This window comes from Schistocerca serialis, chromosome 1, assembly GCF_023864345.2.
Source record: "Schistocerca serialis cubense isolate TAMUIC-IGC-003099 chromosome 1, iqSchSeri2.2, whole genome shotgun sequence".
Lineage (NCBI taxonomy): Eukaryota > Metazoa > Arthropoda > Insecta > Orthoptera > Acrididae > Schistocerca > Schistocerca serialis.
Window position 1 is genome coordinate 1,236,355,282 of NC_064638.1, and position 25,095 is coordinate 1,236,380,376.

The 25,095-nt window shown below is 43.2% G+C and overlaps 1 protein-coding gene across 1 annotated transcript in view; it reads left to right on the plus strand.

Annotated features, from left to right (window-relative positions):
* Positions 1 to 25,095, plus strand: part of LOC126459831 (lachesin-like) — a gene marked incomplete at its 5' end in the record, with an annotated part of 666,568 nt that overhangs the window by 512,817 nt on the left and 128,656 nt on the right. Inside the window, 3 exons of the mRNA XM_050095886.1 lie at positions 1,613 to 1,741; positions 12,710 to 12,994; positions 24,265 to 24,327. Coding sequence (XP_049951843.1) covers positions 1,613 to 1,741; positions 12,710 to 12,994; positions 24,265 to 24,327 — 477 coding nt within the window. The remainder of the gene's footprint in view (positions 1 to 1,612; positions 1,742 to 12,709; positions 12,995 to 24,264; positions 24,328 to 25,095) is intronic.

The following is a 25,095-nucleotide window of genomic DNA, read 5'->3' on the forward strand; positions in this document are numbered from 1 at the left end:
TAAGCTACTCTGTGTGAGCTTGACTAAGTGTATTAAGTCAAAAGCGATTTTTTTACTTACGCCTCGAGAGCAATTCAGTTGTTAACACATTTGCACTAAGAAGTCGTCCTATTAATTGTGCTATATGAATCACGGATTGTGTATGGTTTGGTATAAGAAATTATTAAGATATATTTATAGGTAGTTTGGTAGAGCGTTGTGGATGGCTTGCTGTGGTAGCTAAACGGTAATGGTGCTAGATCTGGACCAGTGTGTAGTGACATGGTGTGTAACTGGTCCTAGTTAAGAGTTGTTTTGGCATCTTACGCTTGATTATACAATTATTATGGATTTACTACAAATATTTAAATAAATAGACCGACAGAGCAGAGAAAAGCACGCAGAGCGACAACATGACTTTCCGAACAATACCTAATCTCATAGTTCGTAGCAAATTATTACAGTTTTAAGTAATCTCAGATAGTAGTTCTCCACGTACGCGTAAACCACGATTACTCTACTACGCAAACATAGGGACTACACTCGTCTGGTGTGAGACGTTCCCTGGGAGGGGAGGGGGGTCCACCGGGGGCCGAACCGCACAACAGCCCTGGGTTCGGTGTGGGGCGGCGGAGGGGTGAAGTGGACTGCGGTAGTCGTCGTGGGGTTGTGGACCACTGCGGCTGCGGCGGGGACGGAGCCTCTCCGTCGTTTCTAGGTACCCGGTTGACATACAATACAATACAATACAAGCTCAGACAGTGCTATCAGTGTGTGCAGGACCGAGACTCGAATTCAGGATCTTTTCCCTTCGCGGGCAAGTGCTCTACCAACTGAGCTATCCAAGCACGACTCACGAGTCGTCCTCACAGCCTTAATTCCGTCAGTACCTTCGTCTCCTACCATCCAAACTTCACAGAAGCTCTTCTGCATACCTTGCAGAATTAGCACTCCTGGAAGCAAGGATGTTGCGGACACAATATAGCAAATTTTATTTAATGAAGCACCTACTGAAGCATAAGGTCCTTTATTTTTCTACAACCAACTATCTCGTGCCACCCCTGTTATGAATGAAATGTGAAGGGTTTTTAGATGAAGTAGCGTGAGCTGCTGGTGAGGAAACGGTTACAAGTAGCTACAGCGTCGGAATTGAACGTTTCAAATATGTAAACCGCTGCTGCTCTTGCCATATCACAGCTGACTTTATGGGCATCTGGGAACATTATCTGGTGAGAGGTTACAAACATTAGTAGAGCGTGTATTAAAGAATAAGGAAACACCAGACTATCGTAAGGGGCTTCTGGAGTTAAACACCAGACTATCGTAAGGGGCTTCTGGAGTTAATCTCCAGTTTAGTGGAGGGGCAAATAGTACTGCATTATTTTTACTAACTTTTCATTGCCGTTAATTTTTAGCATATATGAGATTGCTCGTCCTACTAACAGCTTAGTGTACTACTGTCCTCCAGGAAAGCTGAACAGCAGACAGCTGCATTCGTAATGCCGTGATCGTGTACTGCAGCAACGAGCTTGAATGTGACACCATCTTGCGGAACGAGCTGGACGTCCACTTGTACAATGTACCGCTGCCTGTCAGGAAAAGTAACCAGTCAACTTTTGTGCTTGTGTTGCAGTGAACGTGTACGACGGCAACCAGCTGAACGTGACGCGCATCTCTCGGACCGAGATGGGCGCCTACCTGTGCATAGCCTCCAACGGCGTGCCGCCCTCCGTCAGCAAGAGGATCACCGTCGACGTCGAGTGTGAGTGGACTTGGTTGTTGGCAGACCTAGCTGTCAAAGTGTGTCGTTCGTGATCATTTAATAGATGTTTATTGTGCTGTAGGAATTGTCTTGTCAATGAACTTGTGGATGGAGATATTTGTAAAAACATCGGATAGTATGGAACAGACATATTTAACAATTTGGATGAAGGAAAATGGAAAAAGATCCATATAAATCAACCTCCTAGGTCCTTCGTTTTACAGTAATTAAAAATATAAGATTGTACGAAGTCCTCAAGAACTACACCAGTGTGTAAAACTTAAGAACGAAATCATCTTCCGCGTGACGTTTCGTTGTCAAGAAACATTTCTCGATGAAACTTCGACCATACATAGAAACTATTGATACAGTGTAGTTACGAAGGCAACTGAAAGAAATACACAATGAGACGAACAGAAAAGACCATGTTAATCATTGCCAGTAATCACACTGGAGTCACCGTGATTTATGATGTCCTCCTGGGCACTGATATTGTGGTATTCCAGCGCGTTTGACGACTACTGGACGGTCGTTGGTGCATCTGGACGTGGTGCTATGCATCTCTCCAACGCATCCCACCCGTGCTTGACGGGACTTAAGTCTGGCAAACGGGCTGACAAGTACATCCACTAAATATCCTCCGCATCGTCATCCATGAAATTGAAATCAGGGTGGAATACACCTCCGAAAAGGCGCTCATGGAGGAGAAGTACAGTATCACAGTAACTCTGAACTGTGAGTTTCTCATGTTCAAATATTATACCTCCTCATGCCATAAGATCTGGACTACCAAAACGATCATGTTCGATAGTGTTTCTGGATGCATTACGTGTTTCCACATCTGAGCATGTGCGGGTATGTAAGAAAATTGTCGAACATTACCGATGTCAGTGTCATGAGACGCGTCTGCTTTAGGAGCGTTAGCTGTTAGAATCAACTGCTTCAGATAGTACCTGAGATGTCACCCGTATTCGAAACGACGCATCTCAACTGTGCTGCCGTATTTCTGATTATTAGTTGATGGCCGTTAACGCATTTTGATAGTGTCTCTTCAATCAATATAGCAGAGTGGTCAGTCGATAGCTAAATAGGGTTCTAAATAGCAAATAAAACTACTTTTTAACTAACTCATTGATAGAGTAACCATGGTATTCACTGAATGTTCCCTGACATGTTTCACCTCTACAACGATCCCTTCGCTATGTGTCTATGGGTCGAGGGTCGTACGTCAACAAGTCCAAACATTCAGTCGTCTTGATCAACTTCTCTGCAATATCCACATGCGTCCAGCGGATGCCTTACGATAAATATTTACCCTCTGACGTCTGAAATTTCTTTTTGGAAATTTGTGATAACGTCTTATGGGACAAACTGCTGACGTCATCGGTCCATAAGTTTACACACTATTTCAGCTAACTTAAACTAACTTACACTAAGGACCACACACACACCCATGCCCAAGGGAGGTTCAAATAGCTCTAAGCACTATTGGACATAACATCTGAGGTCATCAGTCCCCGAGACTTAGAACTACTTAAACCTAACTAACCTAACGACATCACACTCACCCATGCCTGAGGCAGGATTCGAACCTGCGACCGCAGCAGCAGCAGCGAGGTTCCGGACTGAAGTGCCTAGAACCGCTCGGCCACAACGGCCAGCCCCGAGGGAGGATTCGAACGTCCGACGGGAGTCCAATGGGTATCCTTTTTGTATCTCCACCATCATCTTTACTATCATGTATTTTAGCCCATGGTGTAGTGTCTAGAAAGCTTGCATACTCGGTCCGCTAGACAAACAAGTCGTATTAATGAGCTTTATTACAATTGATCATATACAATACTTAGCTTTGGCAACCACACAGATGTTTCGCAAACAAAGGGCGACATACGAAATAATCAGTCTTTGCAGTGACTGCTGATCTCTAGCTGACAGAAGTCTTTCCTGAACAGGTATCGTAGTGTGTAACGTTGACGCTGCCATCCAACTCACTAATCTTGAAGCTGGATTGAACTGAGCCTTCACGAGGCGGGCGCGGCCCTTATGTCCTCTTCACCTAGGGTCCGCTGCTGTCGCGTTGTCGTCCTGGAAGGGAGGTCGGTCAGCGTGCGATTGGCTGACCCCTTCTCACAGCCTTCTCTTCCCTGTCGTTCCCGACTGGCGTGCCAGGGATTGACTTTACGCCGTTACATCTGGTCTCGTCCTTCGCTTCGAAATCAGCGTCTTCTAATCTTTCGTCCACTCCTCCTCGTTTTCTGTCGCACTTTATGTATTCATATTGGCGTCACTTACTTGTTGCTACCGTCTTCGTCCATTCGCACTCCATTCTAAACAATCCTATCCCGGACAGTTTTTTCTCATTGAGTCTTGTAGTTACTGTGTTCTTCAGTCTGAAGACTTGTTCGATGCAGCTCCTCACTGTTTTTATCCGTGCAAGCCTCTTCTTGTCAGAATAACTACATAACCTAATTGATTTGGACTTACTAGACTCAGCCTTCGCCTCCTCTACACTTTTTAGCCCCGGCACTTCCTTCCACCGTGTTTACGGTTGTTTGACGATCACTTTGGTAACCAGAAATACAGCCGCTTCAGCCGTGTTGCCAGCTTTCAGTCGACCTCCGGAACCAGCCGACGCGCCGGCAAGCAAGTACCGGCCGGGGCATGCTCCACGTTTATGTAAACTTTCTTGTAGTTCCTGGTATTACCTGCAATCGCCATATGAAGCACCAGTCTCGGCCTCATACGACGAATATATAGAAATCAGGTCATGTGCTGTGCGCGGAAATCATTACGCCTGCCAGTTTAAGACGACAAGCAATCAGGATAAGTTGAGAGCGCGCGGTGGAACATCGTACGGACGTGTTGTGATCGCCGTCAGGGAGGGATTACCCCGCCGTCAGCCTCTTCGGCTGCTCCACTGAAGACGAACTTGCCAACGGCAGAAGGCACATCGAATACGACGTCTCGGCGCACAAACGTGGACTTCGAGAACGACTGCAGCACGGACTCATCCGAACGAACAACGGAATTAGAGGTCTCTGTCACGACCTCCAGATGCATTCGCAATGACGCATTTGCCACTAGCGAGGCATTTCAAACTTCAACAGCAAGCGACGGAAGATTTACGAAACCAGCGTGGAAAAAGCAATCAAAACCGAGAAGAATTGTCCAGATGTAACGTCGCGAGGTAATCCGCTATAACATTCGTTGCTATACAGACCGCAGTATTGGAGCCGGAGGCTGTGAGAGAAACCGCCACTTGTGTCTTAGCCAATGAGTCATGTACACCTGTTACTACGGCAGCGTGAGAACGGCTCTTGTGTCACTTCTTAGAGACCATACATTCACCATCTGTAAGAACCTAAATAAATGATATCTAATATTATTCAATAATTTTCAAAGTCGGTGCACTACCTTTTGATATTCAGGAGAAGATTATACCCAAATTTCAGCTTTATAACTATCACAGTTTCAGAGACAGAAAAAAAAATGCTAAAAAGTCAAAAACCGAGATTTAGGGAACTAAATTCAGTTTGGAAATATAATGGTTTATCTTTTGGTATAATTGGGAAACATAAGCAGAAATCTCAGTGTGCAGAATTAACTAATTGAGATTTTCATATCAAAACTTTAATTATTTTTCGTTTTCGTAATGTAAAAATCAGACAAAATTATTATTGGTGTCTAAAATTGTTGTGGGAGTATATGGGAGTGAATGAGAATGTGCATGTAGGACATTCGTCAAATTTTAATGTTGCATTATATACCGTCTTAAGTAACCGGCAAGAGTTCTCTAGGTGTATTGCTATTGTAACAGAGGAGCCAGAAAGTCAACTGGAGTATTATCTGTATCTAAAGGACATTTCCAGATTGATGGCCTTTTCGTTTTCATTTATTAAACATTACTTTAATATTGGTATATCAGAATGATGTAGATGCGTCTTTATGTAAGGATTGGTGCAGACCAGTTTTGGCGCGAGTTTGATCATGAGCGAGCATTCTGATTGGCAGCGACTATGGTTAACCAATCAGAATTGAGGCGGTTCCCGCTCGTTACCTGATAGTTATACTCGGAGTGAGGCTGCAAAAAGGGCGTCGGTTGCCAGCTTCGTTCGCGGCAGTGCATGTTAAATGTGATGTTTCTAATTATGTGTAAAATGAAGGAATATTGAGTTCTTCACGTTTGATATGTGGCGTGACTAACGCTGATGCAGTTATGGACAGTTTTGTGAAGTCTGGAGGTTTTGGAATTGTTTTGTTGGAATGATATTCGTGTGTGAAAATTTGACCTTCATAGTATCCGCGTGGCATGTTCTGTATTCAACCATTGAGCATTTTGTGGAGTGCAATTTTTTTCTTTTAGAAATCCACACGAAGGACCAAATGTAAGAACTCGAATTAGTGGTGAAATTAATGACTGTGGAAATTTTGTTTGATTGCGGTCGGATTTGGACATATTTCTGGCTTCTGTGCGTGTGAAATGTGGGTATAAGTTGTGAACAGGATGATAACAGCCATTAGTTTAAATGTGGACTGAATAGTACGGTTACTTTGGCTATATGGGAAAATGAACCTTTTGTGTGGAAATTTCGAAATTATTTTCCAAAAGCCAATCCATTTTCTTACTGCCTGATAAATTTTTTAATGACAGTTTTTCTACAGAACTTTATTTCATTACTATAGTTGCGTAGCCTCAGTAATTGCAGATATTAGATGGTGTTTTTCATCAACGCTGCTTTTACGTCATATTGTATCTAGGTTGCTGAGTGGAAGAATAAGGACGGGGATTAAGCGTTCTGAGCCGCTACTCGCGGACGCTGTGACGTCACTAAGGAACAGCATTTCCTTCCGGAACAGTGCCGTAACACGCATTTGTAGTGTGTTTTAGTTTCCATTGAAATAATGAAATGTAAAATTACTATTCTGCTATTGCTAGAATGTTACATTCTGTAACTTTTCTGGCGCTTAAAGAGACACTGCCTATTTTTAAAAACTTCAAGCATTTTCGAAACATCCAGATAGAGGAGTGTTGTGTAATTCGTTCTTGCAGTTTTCTGTCAAAGTAAATGCTCGAAATGAGCTTGAAGTATTCTAAATTGGCTGTGAGAAAAGTTTTAACGAGTAAACAAGGTCTATATAGCCCTCATTTTCATATTATGTGGCGTCACAAATTTAAAAGGACTTTAGCTAATAGCCGGACACTTCCATTTTTACAAAAAGAATTATACAAATGCGTTATTTGCAGGAAGCAGAAGAATTACACTGAAGCGCCAAAGAAACGGGTATAGGCGTGTGTATCCAAATACAGAGATATGTGAGCAGACAGAATCCGGCGCTGCGGTCGACAACCCCTATATAAGACAACAAGTCTCTAGGGCAGTTGTTATCAAGATTTAAGTGAGTTTGAACGTGGTGTTGTAGTCGGCGCACGAGCGATGGGACACAGCATGTCCGAGGTAGCGATGAAGTGGGGATTTCCCCGTACGACCATTTCTCGAGCGTACCGTGAGTACCAGGAATCCGGCAAAACATCAAATCTCCGACATCGCTGCGGCCAGAAGAACGGGACCAACGAGGACGGAAGAGAATAGTCAGCGGACAGAAGTGCAACGCTTCCGAAAATTGCTTCAGGTTTCAATGCTGAGCCATTAAAAATAGGAGCGTGCGGACCATTCAACAAAACATCATCGATATGGGCTTTCAGAGACGAAGTTCCACTCCTATACCCTTGAGGACTGCACGACACATAGACTTACGCCTCGTCTGGACATGTCAGCACCGACATTGGACTGTCGATGACTGAAAACGTGTTGCCTGGTCGGATGAGTCTCGTTTAAAATTGTATCGAGTGGATGGACGTGTACGGACGGGTGAATCCATGGACCCTGCATGACAGCAGGTAACTCTTCGAAGGTGGTAGCGGCTGTGCAATGGTATGGGGCGTGTGTTGTTGGAGTGGTATGGGACCCCTGATACATTTAGATACGAGTGTGACAGGTGACACGTACGGAAGAAACCTGTCTGATCACCTGTATCCGTTCACGTCCGTTGTGCGTTCCGGCGGACTCGGGCAATTCCAGCACGACAATGCGATACGCCACGGATGCAGAATTGCTACAGAGTGCCTCCAGCAACACTCTTTTGAGTTTTAGCACTTCCGCTGGCCACCAAATGATCCAGACATGAGGATTATTGGGCATATTTGGGAAGCCTTGCAACGTGATGTTCAGAAGAGATCTCCACTCCCTTGTACTCTTACGGATTTATGGACAGCCCTGCAGGATCCGTGCTGTCAGTTTCCTCCAGCAACACTTCAGACATTAGTCGAGTCAATGCCACGTCGTGTTGCTGTATTTCTGACTGCTCACTGAGGCCATACAGGATATTAGGCAGGCGTACCAGTTTTTTTGGCTCTTCAATGCAGCTAATGAAGAGTGAAACATCCTTGAAAAATACTTGATTGGCAGCTGAAAATATGAATAATCCACGAACGCAAAGCTACACTGCAAGTAGAGAATATCCGAGTTTTTGCCTGAAGAAATTGTAATTTACTGAAAAACGATACCCAGAGTTTTTGACTTGCAAATGTTCACTATGATCCATGGAGCCCATTTTGACCCGCATAAGAAACATGTGATTTGATTGCGCGAATATATTTACCCCAGTACTCGATTAATTTGACGAGACTCAAGTGCATTTTATTCATCTCTTCATCGTGCAGGTGTTGTTTTGTTGATGGCAACTGACTTTCTTTAATACGTACTCGCGATTCCATGCACTTGTTTGCAGATAGACATTTCTCCTGAGTAAACTGGTTCTATCTCAATCATCAAATTGATCTGCAAATGTACATTTTATGGGCAATCATTCAGTAGTGGAAGCTTTTCTAAAGTCTCTGTGTTTCTTCTAAGGATGTCACGTTTGTTGAACCGTTCCTTTCTTTCTTCCGTTGGATATTGTGTGGAATCACTCGCGCTAATTCCACGAGGTAAACTACGACGGAAAAGCATCGCTCTTAAGCTTTCGTTTCTGCGGTAAATTTAGCATTTCCGAACGCTCTAACACAACCAGTTTCTTTAAAATGAGAAGAGTGAAGGTTGTAGAAAGGGGCCAAATTCAATTACTGTTAGTTATACGAGAACACACTCAACTTTGTTCCTCAAACAAATGCTCGGTTCTCTCTTTAAAAAAACAAAGGTCATTTCACGGCTGAATGCCCAAATAACTTCTCCATAACAACTTTAAACAATTGCTTTTAAAACACCAGGACTTAAAGTAACGGCTGAAGGCCTTACTTAAGCAAATTTACAATATCTTCTCGGCTAAAGGCCGAAATAATATTTCAGATCAGCTAAGGAATTCTTTAAAAGCAAAGCATTTACAAATTCCGGCTAAATGCCATATTAACGAAAATTCAAGCAAATTCTTGGGCTGAAAGCCCGAGTAAAAGGAATTTTCTTTACATAACAAAAGAGAGACTTTAAAGATAAGACTTTACACAGAACAACAGAAAAACATCTTAAGAAAACTTGAAGTATCTTGTCGTCTGAAGGTCCAAGCAATTACTCAATAATAATTAATGACAACTTTAAGATAAGCATTTACAGAACGCGGCTGAAGACCGTTTCAAGAATTCAAAATAATTAAATAGAAACCTTACAGACAAGGATTTACATATTAAAGCCACAGATTGTGACACAAATGCGGCTGAAGACCTAAATACAGAGCAACAAGAATTTTAAATGAAACTCAGCTGAAAGCCATACACTAAACACAAAGTAGACAATATTAATACACGGCTGAAGACCTGGCACAGTACCTGTGACCAACTAAAATGACAATCACAAACAACAGACAGTGGTGCTCAGAAAGGTTCCAAGGGTCGGCCTTGGGAGGGAATTCTAACCACAGTTTCGAAGCTTAACACTGAACAAGCGGGTGGCAACACGACCTAGGGACGGCTGAGGAACCAACCAACAGCCTAATCAATTCCCTTCCATCCGACACACTCGCTGCTCTATTTCAACCAACCGACTGACTACTCCAGTACGCAGACAGCATTTGTCTGCTCAGTGGAAATCACATAAGCTACACACACGATTCCACGTAAACACACTTGCACAAGAACCCAAACAATCGTAAAAGCGATCACTCTGGAACAACAAGGACGAATCCATTCGACACACAGAGAGTTTCCACAAGCGGTCGGCGACCAAATACACGTCGTCCGATGAGAGATCGACCGATCGACCAACCGAGGTCGTTACCACTCAAGTTACGTGTGTCGGCAACGGTGGGGCGAGTCTTGGCTGTCCGAAGCTGACTGCGGCTCCAACCCGACTCAACTCCATGTCCGTTCGGAACTCGGACACACGGCGACCCAGGTACACTGGCTCGGACCCTGCCATACAGAGGTAGCTCTTACCCATTGGCCACGACATCTCTGCGCAAGGAAGGAACCGACCCACGTCGGGCACGATGACCAAGTGACGAGGCCCAGAAACGGTCAAAAGACCAAATACACGTCGCCCGATGAGACGACCAACCAACGGTTGTTCCGCTCCAATCTCCTTCCGTCGGACAGTTCATGCGTGTCGCCGGCGGTCGGCGAGCACTGGCTGTCCGCACCTCACTGGCGCTCCGTCCCCGACTTCACTGTTGCTGCGTCACGACTTCACTGCAGCTACGCTCCGACTAAGCTCCCAACTGAACCCCAGACGCACGACGACCCGGAAATACTATCGGTCGCTCCAGAGATGGTACGACAGTGCTATTATCGCTAAGCGCTGCTGCTTCCACTCACGGGCAGCTTAGGCAGGAAGTTAGTGACGCGAGTAAATGGAATAAGAAAACGAGGTGGCAGTACCTTAAAAGTCGATGACAAACAAAAAACGGGGTGAACTCGAGCCGCGCACAGCTCAAAGAGCATGTTCAAGCATTTGGAACATTTAAAGCGTCATTTATACAGCACTTCGACAGATAAATCTTTTGCAGATTTGCATCGTGAGGCAAAGCATGAAGCATACTTCAGTCCCTGTAACGTTGCAATTGTGATAAATGCAGCGAACAGCAACACAACTTGGCACTGCTTGCGCACGCTCAAAGTACTTTCACTTGCAAATCACTCCACTTTACAAAAGTAACCAAGGGAAAATGACAACACTCACGAAACCACACAGCTTCCAGCATACAAACATGGGCGCGAAGTGTTCCTCTCCGACGACATGCGCACAATGCCAGAACGCGTTTGCTTCTGCTCCGCTTTTACTGCGTCCAACTGCTGCCAACTGTTACTGAGCGCTCGCGCACAGTGACAGCAATAATAATTAACTCAAAACATTATCACTGGACAGCGATTGATTTAAAATTCTACCTCTGCGAAATCAGAGGTAGCTGCAATACAGTCACTGCAATTAAGCACTTCGATAAATATACTGTCAAATGTTACTGCTAATACACAGCATTTAAATACCTGATGATATGGGATACTCGCAGCTTCCTAACACAATTACATTCGAGGTCAAGAAATTTCGTTTTCAGAAAGACTGTTGTTTAAGGAGGGTAGGACGTCAAACGGGCCGACTTGGAGCAGAAGAAGCACCGCAGGACATTTTAATTTCCACTGACTATAATTTTACAAGTAAATTCATAAAACTTTGTCAGCATGACCGGGAAGGATTCAGGATTCACACTCGTAGCAGCGGAAGTTGAAAAACATAACAAAATATTTTTTTTTACTTGTGAAATTTTAACATTTTTTCACTTACTATTGGCTGCATTTGTTGCTATAGGTACACTTTCCTTCATAAGTGAGAGAGACTGTTCGATGAGCTTTGCACAGCATACAAACCATACTTACAGGTGTCTGAAACTCTAGAATCTATTTAATTTATGAAAAAATAAATGAGCTGTTACGTTTTAAACTTTAGGTTTAGAAAAAAATCAAATTTTGTAGTTAATTATCTCAATTTTTACCACAGTTTTTAATAGATTTGGAAAATTCTAGAGTTTCATAGACCTGTAAGTATGGTTTGTATGCTTTGCAAAATTCATCAAAGAATCTCTCTTACTTGTGAATTTATGTGTAAAAGTATAGACAGTACAAAATAAAATGTCCTGTGGTGCCTCTCCTGCTCCAAGTCGGCCCGTTTGATTTCCTACCCCCCTTAAATTTGTAGTCTTCATTTTATATCGCTTTCCTGTGTCTGATAGAATTGCTTGGTTGTCAAACTCAAAACCTTTATTTTTTATCTCTGAAACTTATGTTCTTCCCAAATTTCTCCTAGGTTGCCCTCACTAATTCTACAGTGCATAATCTGAATACCATCGAGGATAGACCACAACCCTATTTTACTCCATATAAACTGCTTCTCTTTTGATGTCCTTCAACTATTATAAGTGCAGTCTGGCTTCTGTACAATCTGTAAATAACCGCTCTCTAACTGTATTTTATCACTGCTGCCATCAGAATTTCGAAGTCTTTTGGGCTCAGTATTGAAAAAAAAAACACCTCAATCTGTGCCTAATAATATTAAAAGCATAGGTTTTCCTTACTTCAGTGTATTTTCTAACATAAGTTGTAGCCTCAGTATTGCCTTGCGTGTCCTTACGTTTCTCCTAAGCTCAAACTGATTTCCCCCAGGCTTGACTTCTTTCTTCATTCCACTCTTCTGCAAATAACTCTTGACAGTATTTTGCAGCCAGGAGTAATTAAACTAATGGTTCCGTAAAATTCACACCTCTTGGTACCAACCTTCTATAGATTAGAAACTGCTAGATTCTTCTTGAAGTATGAGGGCATTTCACCTGTCTCATATATCTTACATACCATTTTCGTGATGGTACGTTTTCCCGTGGAACGTTCCAACTAGTTTTTTTTCCCCACTCTGGAATTTCCTAATTCAATGACTTTTCCTATGTCTGCACTATTCTTTACTTGTCTGTCACCGAGTGCCTGCCCTGTTGCAGTCTCCCCGATGATCTGGGTGCCGAACCAGCTGGTGGGCGCGCCGTCAGGTACAGACGTGACCATCGACTGCCACACGGAGGCGTACCCGCGCGCCATCAGCTACTGGGTCTACAACAACGTGATGCTGCTGCCCACCAGCAAGTACCACACCGACATCCAGGAGACGTCGTACCGCTCGCACATGAGGCTCACCATCCGGGGCCTCACCGCCAACGACTTCGGCAACTACCGCTGCATCTCCAAGAACTCGCTGGGCGAAACGGAGGGCTCCATCAGGCTCTATGGTGAGTCACTTTGCGCTCTCACCTGGGACAGTGTTTTCAAGTCATCTGCCTTCTATCTCAGAGTAGCACTTGAATCCACGTCCTCGTTTAGTCAGTTAGTTTTACGTTCATTAGAAAAAAAAAAAAAGACCTCAGGATGTGGGTCAGAAATTCCTACACATCACCTTTTACGCGTTGCAATAATATAAATTTTTCTATGGAATAAAAGGAGTTGACAGAGGGAAACTTTTTCAGTTTGTTATTAAATTTTACTGTGCTGACTGTGACAAATTTTATATACCTAGGCAAGTGGTTAAAAATTTTAATAGCAGCAGTGTCACCCCTTTTTGCGCTAAAGACAGCCTTAATGTGGAGTAACGAATGTCATTTCCCGAAAAAATATTCCATATAATATGAATGAAGGAAAAATATCCAAAATTTGTCAATTTATAGATTTTACTCTACCCAGAAAGAAAAATTCGGAGTACGTATTAAAATCCATGGGGAAGAAATAAAAACTTTGAGGTTCGCCGATGACATTGTAATTCTGTCAGGGACAACAAAATGACTTGGAAGAGCAGTTGAACGGAATGGACAGTGTTCTTGAAAGGAGAGTATAAGATGAACATCATTAAAAGCAAAACGAGGATAATGGAATGTAGTCGAATTCAGTCGGGTGATGCTGAGGGAATTAGACTAGGAAATGAGACACTTAAAGTAGTAAAGGAGTTTTGCTATTTGGGGAGCAAAATAACTGATGATGGTCGAAGTAGAGAGGATACAAAATGTAGACTGGCAATGGCACGGAAAGCGTTTCTGAAGAAGAGAAATTTGTTAACATCGAGTATTGACTTAAGTGTCAGGAATTCGTTTCTGAAAGTATTTGTATGGAGTGTATCCATGTATGGAAGTGAGACATGGACGATAAATAGTTTAGACAAGAAGAGAATAGAAGCTAACGAAACGTGGTGCTACAGAAGAATGCTGAAGATTAGATGGGCAGATCACATAACTAATGAGGAGGTATTGAACAGAATTGGGGAGAAGAAGAGTTTGTGGCACAATTTGACTAGAAGAAGGGATCGGTTGGTAGGACATGTTCTGAGGCATTAAGGGATCACCAATTTGGTGCTGGAGGGCAGCATGGAGGGTAAAAATGGTAGAGGGAGACCAAGAGATGAATACACTAAGCAGATTCAGAAGGATGTAGGCTGCAGTAAGTACTGGGAGATGAAGAAGCTTGCACAGGATAGAGTGGCATGGAGAGCTGCATCAAACCAGTCTCAGGACTGAAGACCATAACAACAACACTATACGTAAGATTTGCAATAATTCTGAGTGCAAATGTGGCTGAACGATGTCGATCTACGAATTCCAAAACGTGTTTTTTTCCAGATTAAATTCTCATCAGTATGGACATCTAAAATTTTTGAATTTTTTTGAATTGCCTCATCATGTGCTGTACTTACCATCAGTGTAATACAGCTAGTTGTACAGAACTATATATATAGTATCTTATTTTTTTCAGCGTGAGACCATCAAAGAAAAACAATCAGTGATTCTTTTAAGAACATTGTTTGCGATTTGTTCTGATTCTGTGCGTTCGCTTGGACTGATTACAGTACTAGTGACGTCTGCAAAAAGAACTAATTATGTTTGTTGTATATGTAAACGGATGATCGTTTACATATGCGAGAAACAACAGTAGATCTATGATTGAGCGTTGTCCGCCCCCGGTAGCTGAGAGTGCCGGCACGGTAGCTCAGTGTGTTCGGTCAGAGGGTTAGCTGCCCTCTGTAATAAAAAAACTGAGTTCACCGATCAACAACGAACTAAAACGGGTGTCTTACGACGTCCGCCCCGAGCAGATACAACGATCGTAAGCGAACAAGCGATCAAGAGCTGCATGGGGCCGATTATGAGACTCGTGTTAACTTCTGGACATGGGCATTTGGAAAGGGTGCTCCAGATGTATCGCGCATCTTGTTTAGTGGTGAAGCCATATTTACCATCATAGCTAGATAAAACATCGAAACGGTCACTACTGGTGTGTCGACAATCCCCGTTGGCTTTGTCAGGTGGAACGTCAGAGTCCGTAGAACGTAAACATGTGGTGTGGTGTACGATAGTGAACCATCAGCTCCCAGACCCATTTTTCATTGACAGAACAGTTCGGATTTAGTAGTCTTTTAACATCTGAAAATGCTATGTTCTCTTTTCTCTGTGAGAAAAGAGAACATGTACCGTGTGTACCGTGATGTACCTACAACCCCAGAGGATATGAAACAACGTATTGTGGCAGCCTGCGGCGACATTACACGAGATGTACTGCGGCGTGTACGACATTTATTACGTCAGAGATTGCAATTGTGTGCTGCAAATGATGGCCACCACATTGAACATCTATTGGCCTGACATGTCGGGACACACTCTATTCCACTCCGTAATTGAAAACGGAAACCACGTGTGTACGTGTAACTCACCGCTCATGGTAATATACATGTGCGTCAGTGAAAAAGACCAATAAAAAGGTGTTAGCATGTGGACATAATGTGCTCTTCCAGTCTCTTCTGTACCTAAGGTCCATCACCGTTCCCTTTGGATCCCTACGTAATTCGGTGCTCTCCGATAGACACGATCGAACAGCGGAGGAGTGGTACTCAAGCGTCAACTTTAGGTTACAATATCTCCGGATGTAATTAACATTTTACAATGCAACAAACGGCACTGATTACGTATTTGTTTATATGTTCAGATGTGCTAACAAAACTAACGGGGTTCCATTTAAAAAACGTAGGTTTGTGTTATAAAACATACTTTCGTGCATTTTTTTATGGTTTCTATTAACCAATTACACTAGCCCCTCTCCTCACGTTCGGTCTGTGGAATCGATTCGTCAGTATTTGATGTGGTTTCCAAAATATATGCTGCGGTAATGTTGGATGACTCACCCTGTATATATTCCTTACTGTCATTTCTTGTTAACAATATTAGTTTCTACCCAAGAATAAGCAGCTTTCACTCGGTTAATACTCGGCACAAATGAAACCTGCATTTGGATCGTACTTCCTTAACTCTTGTGCAAAAAGGTGTGCAGCATACTGCTGCATCCATTGTCAATAAGCTGCCACTCGAATTCAAAAATCTTAGCAATAATCCACGCGCTTTCAAATCGAAACTGAAGAGTTTCCTCATGGGTCACTCCTTCTATTCTATCGAGCAATTCTTTGAAAAATTAAGCTGATTTTTATTGTATTGCTGATAGCGTTTACTTAAACTTATGGACTGACTTTTTTCGGGTTCATAAACATTTTATTTTTATCTGTTATTACGTTTATGTTGTATTGCATGTACTGACACGTTCCATCGCCTTGGAGATTTGCTCCTCAGTTTGGTCCTACGGAACTTGACGAGTAAATAAAAAATAAATAGAAAACACTGAACACTCATAAGTATCGTAATCCGCTAACAGACCATCTTCCACGGATGCTAGACGGCGGTCGTCTGCAGACTAGGAAGAACCTGTGCAACCAACATGTTGGCTGTCCCCTGTCCCTCCCACAGTGCACGAAGTACTACAGCAATGTCTTCACTGATTGTTTCTAAATCTTTTGATTGGGCCCAGAGGACCTGTACCTTGGCCGGCCCTGCCCCGGATTTGGTGCCTAGAGACTTTCCTCTGTGAGGAAAGCTGGAAGACCTTGTCTACAAGGACACCCCTTGTAGAGACTGTCTGCAAGGACACGATGATGGGCAACGGCGTATTACTGCAGCCTGCTCGGACATCTCCGCTGAAATGTTAGTACGTGTGCATAAGTCGTTCGAAACCGGACTGCAAGCATATACTGCCGCTGCCGGCGGTCGTTTTGAACACAACCTGTAAAGGTCCAGATAACTAGTGTATGCTCAAAATGGTTCAAATGGCTCTGAGCACTATGGGACTTATCATCTGAGATCATCAGTCCTATAGACTTAAAACTACTTATACCTAACTAACTTAAGGACATCACACACATCCACGCCCGAGGCAGAATTGGAACATGCGACCGTAGCAGCAGCGCGGTTCCGGACTGAAGCGCCTAGAACAGCTCGGCCACAGCGGCCAGCTCTAGTGTATGCACTTGTGTTGTTCTTTAGTATGTGCTACCATACGTATTGCTCACATGTCGGTGTAGAAACTTTCTAAAATACGATGTCTCGTAAACGACTCGCAATAGAATTCTGCAACAAATATCACTGACTTTCTGATTTATTTTACTCTTAGTTTGTTAATATCAGTAGGTATTTTTCCGTTTAAAAAGTGTAGGTTTCCACAAAAAAACGTTTTCTAAATATTATCACGAGCCTTTGATTGACGAGCACTGCGAGCCCCAGACAACTAATCGATTCCATGAAGGCTGCACATCAATTGCATTTTCCAGTTCCACAATATTTCCAGTGCAAGTTTCACGTGATCCAACCCGTGTATTGTATGTCACTTGCTGTATGTATTGTACACTTATGTTTCTCAAAATTTCGAATATATTGCACTATTATGAACGGTCCAGTCAGATCAACGTGACCACCGCCTACATTGAAGCCAACGTGTAATAACGACTCACAAATGGCGGGTAGGAGCACAAGCAGTGGAGTTTACATCAAGCATGTCCGGGGTGGTGGCGAGGGGGGGGGGGGGGAGGGTGTAGGAGAAGACAGTGCTGTAGTTGTCGTAACGTGGAAACCGGAGCGACTTACTTGATCTCCAAAAGGGCATACTCATTGGCTTTCGGACGAACGATGGAAGCATTTCCGAAACGAGTTTGTGAGGAAAGCTGAAAGACCCGCCGGGGTTAAAATATACTGTGCGTAGCAATATGGCGCTATCCAAGAACGGCGGCGAGGAGACTTGAGGAGACTGTGGTGCACCAGCGGGCATAGAAGTGTGCGGGAGAACAGACGTGCAGCGTTTGAGCAACTGACCGCTTAGGTCAACCAACGAGCTATCAAAAATGTCTGCTCAACGACCGTTCAGCGAGCGCTGCTTCTTATGGGCCTCCGCAGCTGGTGTCTGGATCAAGCATCCATCCTGACTGCTCTTGAACGACGGTGAAGGAGGAAATTTGCGCACCAATACCCATATTCGAACACCGCCGCTACTAAAACCTTGAGAAATGGCGACCGAAGAAGTCCGGCGTAGGAAGCCGCCCTTGATCTGCCAGTGGCCTTGTCCATAGGCCCGAGTAGCGGACAGAGGTTCTTGACCTTGGGGTGGGAAACTGCCCCTAAAAGGCGGATGAATCAGCAATGACCAACAACATGAGCATGGAGAAGGCAACGGAAACCACTGAATAATGTCTATCTACAGGACATGTATCCTTCAAGTGAAAAACTGTGATGATCATGTCTCCATCGCCAAAGATTATGTACTAGTGCCCCATTCGGATCTCCGCGAGGGGACTGCTAAGGAGGAGGTGACCATGAGAAAAAAATTGAATAGCCAAAGGAAAGGGTAACGTTCTACGATTCGGGCGACAGAATGTCGGAAGTTTGAATGAGTTAGAGAAGCTACAAAATCTAAAAGGGAAATGTAAAAGCTCAATATAGTGTTGGTGGGGGTCAGTGAAGTGCAAAAGAAAGAAGATTATGGTTTCTGGTCAGAAGAGTACAGGGTAACATCAACAGCAGCAGAAAGTGTGGTAACAGGAGTAGCATTCGTTGTCATTAAGGAAGGTACGACAGACAGTGAGTTACTGTCAACACTTCAGTGATAAGATTGTTTTCATCAGAATCAACAGCAAACCAACACCGACAAGAATAGTTCAGGTATATATGCCGAAGTCGCAAGCAAAATAAGAAGGGATAGGTAAAGTATATCACGATGTTGAACGAGCTATTCAGTACATAAATGGAGATGAAAATGTAATATTCATGGGGAATTGGAGTGCGGTTGCAGAAGAAGGAGTAGAACAAACGGTTACGGGAGAATATCAATTTTGTGATTGGAAGGAGAGGAGAGATAGACTAACTGAGTTCTGCAGTAAATTTCAGCTAATAATACCGACTATCTCTTCAAAATAACAAGAGGAGGAGGTATACTTGAGAAAGGCCAGGAGATGCTGGTTGACATTAGTTAGGTAATATTATGGTGAGGCAGAGATTCCGATATCAGATACTGGACTGTAAGGCATACCCAGGAGCAGAAATAGACCCAGACCACAATTTAGTAATGCTGAACGGTAGGCTGAAGTTTAGGAGACTTGGCAGAAAGAATCAGTGTGTTAAGAAATGGTATACAGATGCACTAAGGAACGAAGAGATAAGCTTGATATTTTCTGAGGCTATAGACACTGCGATAAGGAGTAGATCAATAGGCAGTTCGGTTGAAAAGGAATGGACATCTGTAGTAAAAAGGGCTACCACAAACGTTTGCAAGAGAAGTAGAAATAAAAGTCACCTGGGAATGAAAGAAACAGGAAGTGCAGGGAGGCCACGACGAGATGGCTGCACGAAAAAGGTGAAAGAATCGAAAAGGAAATTACTGTCGAAAGGACTAACTCAGGATACAGAAAATTCAAAACAATTTTCGGTAAAGTAAAAAGCAATAGCAATAACATTAAGACTGCAATGGAATTCCACTGTTGAATGGAGAGAAGAGTGCGGTTTGGTGGAAAGAGTATATAGGGGGGAAGACCACAACGACGGGAAAGACTTGTCTGATGTTGTATTGGAAGAATTATAGAGAGTCGGGAGTGAAGACATAGGAAATCCACTATTAGAAACAGAATTCAAGAAAACTTTGGACGACTTAAGATTAAATTAGGGAGAAGCGATTGATAACATTCCATTAGAATTTCTAAAATCATTCGAAGGAGTGACAACAAAACGACAATTCATGTTAGTGTCTAGAATGTATGAAACTTCCGATATACCCTTACACATCCGGAAAATCGTGATTCACAGAATTCTGAGGACTGGAAAAGCCAACAATTGCGACAATTATTGCACAAGCATCTTAACATCTAATTTATCCATGTTGCTGACAAGGATAATATACAGAAGAATTAAATACAAATTTGAGGACCTATTAGATGAAAGGTCAGGGCACCAGAGAGGCAGTTCTTACGTTGCGGCCGATAATGGAAGCAAGACTGAAGAAGAATCAAGGAAAGTTCATAGATTTCGTAGTCCTGGTAAAACCGTTCGACAATGTATAATGGTGCTAGGTGTTCGAAATTCAGAGGAAAACGGGGTAAGCTCTAGAGAAAGAAGGATAATATACAATATGTACAAGAACCAGGAGGAAACGATACGAGTGAAAGACCAAGAGCGAAGTGTTCAGATTAAAAAGGTTGTAAGACAGGGATGTAGTCTTTCGTCCCTTCTATTCAGTATATACATCGAAAAAGCATTGACGGAAATAAAAAGAGATTAAAGAGTAGATTTAAAATTGAAGGTGATAGGATATCAGTCTTATGATTCGAAGACGACAGTGGTATCTTCGGTGAAAGCGAAGAAGAATTACAGGATCTGTTGAGTGGAATGAGCTTTCTAGTGAATATGGACTGAAAGTAAATCGAAGAAAGACAAAAGTAATGAGTAGGAGAATAAATGAGAGTAGCGAGAAACTTAGTATAAGAACTGGGATTTAGAAAGTAGAAAAGCTTAAGAAATTCTCCAACCTAGACTGCAAAATAACCCATGATGGACGGAGCAGGGAGGACATAAAACAGGCTAGCTCTGGCAAAAGGGTATTCCTGTCCTGGAGAAACCCATTAGTATCAAACGTAGGCCTTAACTGGAGGAAGAAATCTTTGAGAATGTACGTTTGGAGCTCATGATTGAATAGAAGTGAACAATGGACTGTGAAAAAGCCAAAAACAGAACAGGACTGAAGCATTTGAGATGTGGTGCTACAGAATAATGTAAAAAATTACGTTGGTGTTACGATAAGGAATGAGGAGGTTCTCCGGAGAATCAGCGAGGAAAGGAATATATGGAAAACACTGCAAAGAAGAATGGACAAGATGGTAGAGCATCTTTTAAGACATTTTGGAATAACTTCTATGGTCCTAGTGCGAGATGTGGAGGATAGAAGCTGTAGATGAAGTCAGAGGCTGGAATACATCCAGCAAATAATTGAGGACGTAGGTTGGACAGCGTCAACGCATTGTTGAAGGGGCGCATCAACCAGTCAGAAGACTATGACTGAAAGAAGAGACCCCCCCATTGAATTTTGACAGATGGTCTTTCAGATGAATCACGTTGGTTACTAACACCGGTTCGCCAGATCTACGCTGTCATAATCGGATCTTGCCACATTATTAGCTGTACAAAATTGTTAAGGCCTTCGTGGCCTCTTGGTGACAAGCTACCTTCTGGTTTCTGTCTTGGCTTCTTCGGCCGACGTTTTTTTGATGATGTGCACCCTTATTACAATACTGAATGTCAGGTAGTGATCGTGTGTCAAACTGTAAGAAAAATTGGCAGGGAACACCAGCGTGTCTCAAATAAAATACGACGCAATTAAAACATACAGGACAACATGTTGTATGTTTTAATTGCGTGGTGTTTTATTTGTGACGTGCTGACATTAACTTCTACCGTAAAAATACGCTGATGAGCCAAAACATTATGACCACCTGCTCAATAGCTTATTTGTTCGTCTTTGGAACGAAATACATCACTGATTCTGCGGATCAGGGAACCTACAGTTTGTTAGTAGGTTTGTAGTGGTATGCGGCATTATATGTAGATGCTCACGACAGTAGCACGTGGACGTTCGACCAGCTTCACCGTTTTCGAGATACACGTTCACACGCTCTGCGTTATAATAATCTGTTCTTTGTCAGAGTCGCTTATCTCAGTGGATTTCTCCATTTTTAGCCCATATCTTCGCTAGGGTGATTCCTTGTCCGTGTCTGCTCCGCTTCCACAGTTTTGTTAGCACGTCACGCGCCCGCAACGTCACGCTGGACAATGATCATAATATTTTGGCTGGTCAGCGTATCTCCTTTTTTCTGTGGTAGAAGTTTAACAGTTAGCTGTTTGAAGTACAATGTGCCACCTTGTACGAGGTGCATTCAAGTTCTAAGGCCTCCGATTTTTTTTCTGATTAACTACTCACCCGAAATCGATGAAACTGGCGTTACTTCTCGACGTAATCGCCCTGCAGACGTACACATTTTTCACAACGCTGACGCCATGATTCCATGGCAGCGGCGAAGGCTTCTTTAGGAGTCTGTTTTGACCACTGGAAAATCGCTGAGGCAATAGCAGCACGGCTGGTGAATGTGCGGCCACGGAGAGTGTCTTTCATTGTTGGAAAAAGCCAAAAGTCACTAGGAGCCAGGTCAGGTGAGTAGGGAGCATGAGGAATCACTTCAAAGTTGTTATCACGAAGAAACTGTTGCGTAATGTTAGCTCGATGTGCGGGTGCGTTGTCTTGGTGAAACAGCACACGCGCAGCCCTTCCCGGACGTTTTTGTTGCAGTGCAGGAAGGAATTTGTTCTTCAAAACATTTTCGTAGGATGCACCGGTTACCGTAGTGCCCCTTGGAACGCAATGGGTAAGGATTACGCCCTCGCTGTCCCAGAACATGGACACCATCATTTTTTCAGCACTGGCGGTTACCCGAAATTTTTTTGGTGGCGGTGAATCTGTGTGCTTCCATTGAGCTGACTGGCGCTTTCTTTCTGGATTGAAAAATGGCATCCACGTCTCATCCATTGTCACAACCGACGAAAAGAAAGTCCCATTCATGCTGTCGTTGCGCTTCAACATTGCTTGGCAACATGCCACACGGGCAGCCGTGTGGTCGTCCGTCAGCATTCGTGGTACCCACCTGGATGACACTTTTCGCATTTTCAGGTCGTCATGCAGGATTGTGTGCACAGAACCCACAGAAATGCCAACTCTGGAGGCGATCTGTTCAACAGTCATTCGGCGATCCCCCAAAACAATTCTCTCCACTTTCTCGATCATGTCGTCAGACCGGCTTGTGCGAGCCCGAGGTTGTTTTGGTTTGTTGTCACACGATGTTCTGCCTTCATTAAACTGTTGCACCCACGAACGCACTTTGACACATCCGTAACTCCATCACCACATGTCTCCTTCAACTGTCGATGAACTTCAATTGGTTTCACACCACGCAAATTCAGAAAACGAATGATTGGACGCTGTTCAAGTGAGGAAAACGTCGCCATTTTAAGTATTTAAAACAGTTCCATCTGCCGTACGGTGCTGCCATCTCTGGGACGTATTGACAATGAACGCGGCCTCATTTTAAAACAATGCGCATGTTTCTATCTGTTTCCAGTCCGGAGAAAAAAAAATAGGAGGCCTTAGAACCTGAATGCACCTCGTATTGATCTATCGGCCCTAAATATACTATTATCTTCAATATCTCTTGCCTGCTGTCTTATTCAAATTACTATGATTCACCCACGCAGCCCTCCCTCTAGCTATGACAATATCTTAAAAAACGCCCAGAACGATTCTTGAAGTATTTTCTGATGCGGCGATGGTTTTGATACTAGGAAAAATAGTGTTTCCAGCCGCTTTGCCTTTTGCACAAAAGGACTTGCTGGTCGCGATACCCGTCACACGAGAAGAATATGTGATTTAGACCACATTCTGCAGTTAAGTAGTAAAATGAGAGGGGGAAACTTATATTCCGCAGCTATACAATATTGTCTAGTAACGTCACGTAGCTCACGTATACCAAGATAGCGTAGTGATGGCGATCAACGGGAGGCAGTCTGGCATTCTGCCGGTTGGCCGCTCTGGGGGTGACTTTAGCGGCAGATCTTGTGGGCACATTAATTGCAGGCGTGAAACGACCTTTGGAGAGTCCTCGTAACGACGTCAAGTATCGAACGCCCGCACTGACATTTTTAATGGCCTCTGACAATTTGTTTGCCGCAGCGCTTGTTATGCAGGGGCGGTGAAAAAGGCTTCAGGTTTCGAGCGGCTATTACAGGAGCTCACAAACCAACAACACTACAATGTTTCTCAAACAAAGTTATGAAAGGTTGCAGCATTGTTTACTAAAATACTCTCACTGCTTCAATCGACTGGTTCAGACAAGTGATGTTCCGAAAATCATCTACAGTAATGAGTAATTTTTATATACGTGTAATTTCTGTCTCCGATGCATTTGTGTCCTGTGAATGGTCTGCACCATAGATCTTTTCTGAAGTTGGATGTTCAGTCACCTGGAAAGTGGAAAAATACTGCGATAATCTGTATCCTTATTTTTGGTTTCTGCAGTGTATGAAAATACGCTTAAAATAGTATTTCTCCTGATTTTCAGAAATTCCACGACCTTCAACGCCGCCCAAGGCGACAGAAGTGCGCAGTGGAACCACCAAAGCAGGTAAGAACACATTCATATTTCCAGAGATAATTCCATCCCTGTGAATCTTAGGAGTTTTCATTTGATTCTACTCACAATGAGAGATCCGCAGCGGTTGGAGTGACCTTTTGAAACCACCTACATGGCGGTGTAAGTCTGAAGTTAAGAAGTATTGGCTTACAACTGAAGGTACCTCAAGACCTGTCAACCTTGTTGATAGAAATCTCTTGGGTTTCCAGCTTTGTGGTAACGTTTCACATGCGCACCGTTTCGAAAAATGTCATACCCTTCATCTTCCGGTGAGGTGTCTCTTACTATCTTTATTCTAATATGAAGGCTTACGGAATACTTCCTACTCTCACCGACAGTAATGTGATGGCTTACGGAATACTTCCTACTCTCACCGATAATAACGTGAAGTATGGAATACTTCATTGTCTTGGTACCATGGTGCATGCTTTAATCGTCTAAAATAATGTTGAAAAGTTAAATCCATGGTCTGTATGTGTGGAAATTTTTGTGAAGGTCCGTGATAACTGCCCTGAACAAATCTCACAAATTAGACGCGTGATTTGAGCAATCATTTTAAGGGTAACACAACAATAACGAACACGCCAAGTTGCAGCAGAATTAAAGTTCCAAGGGCAATATTTTCAGTAAAGATATAAACTTCTCTGTGGCACAGAGAAATGTAATAACTTTGTGAAATAGATTAATTATAACTCCTTTAAGGATTAGAAGTATACACTGAATGACAATGAAAAGATTCTACACAGGAAGTCTTATGAA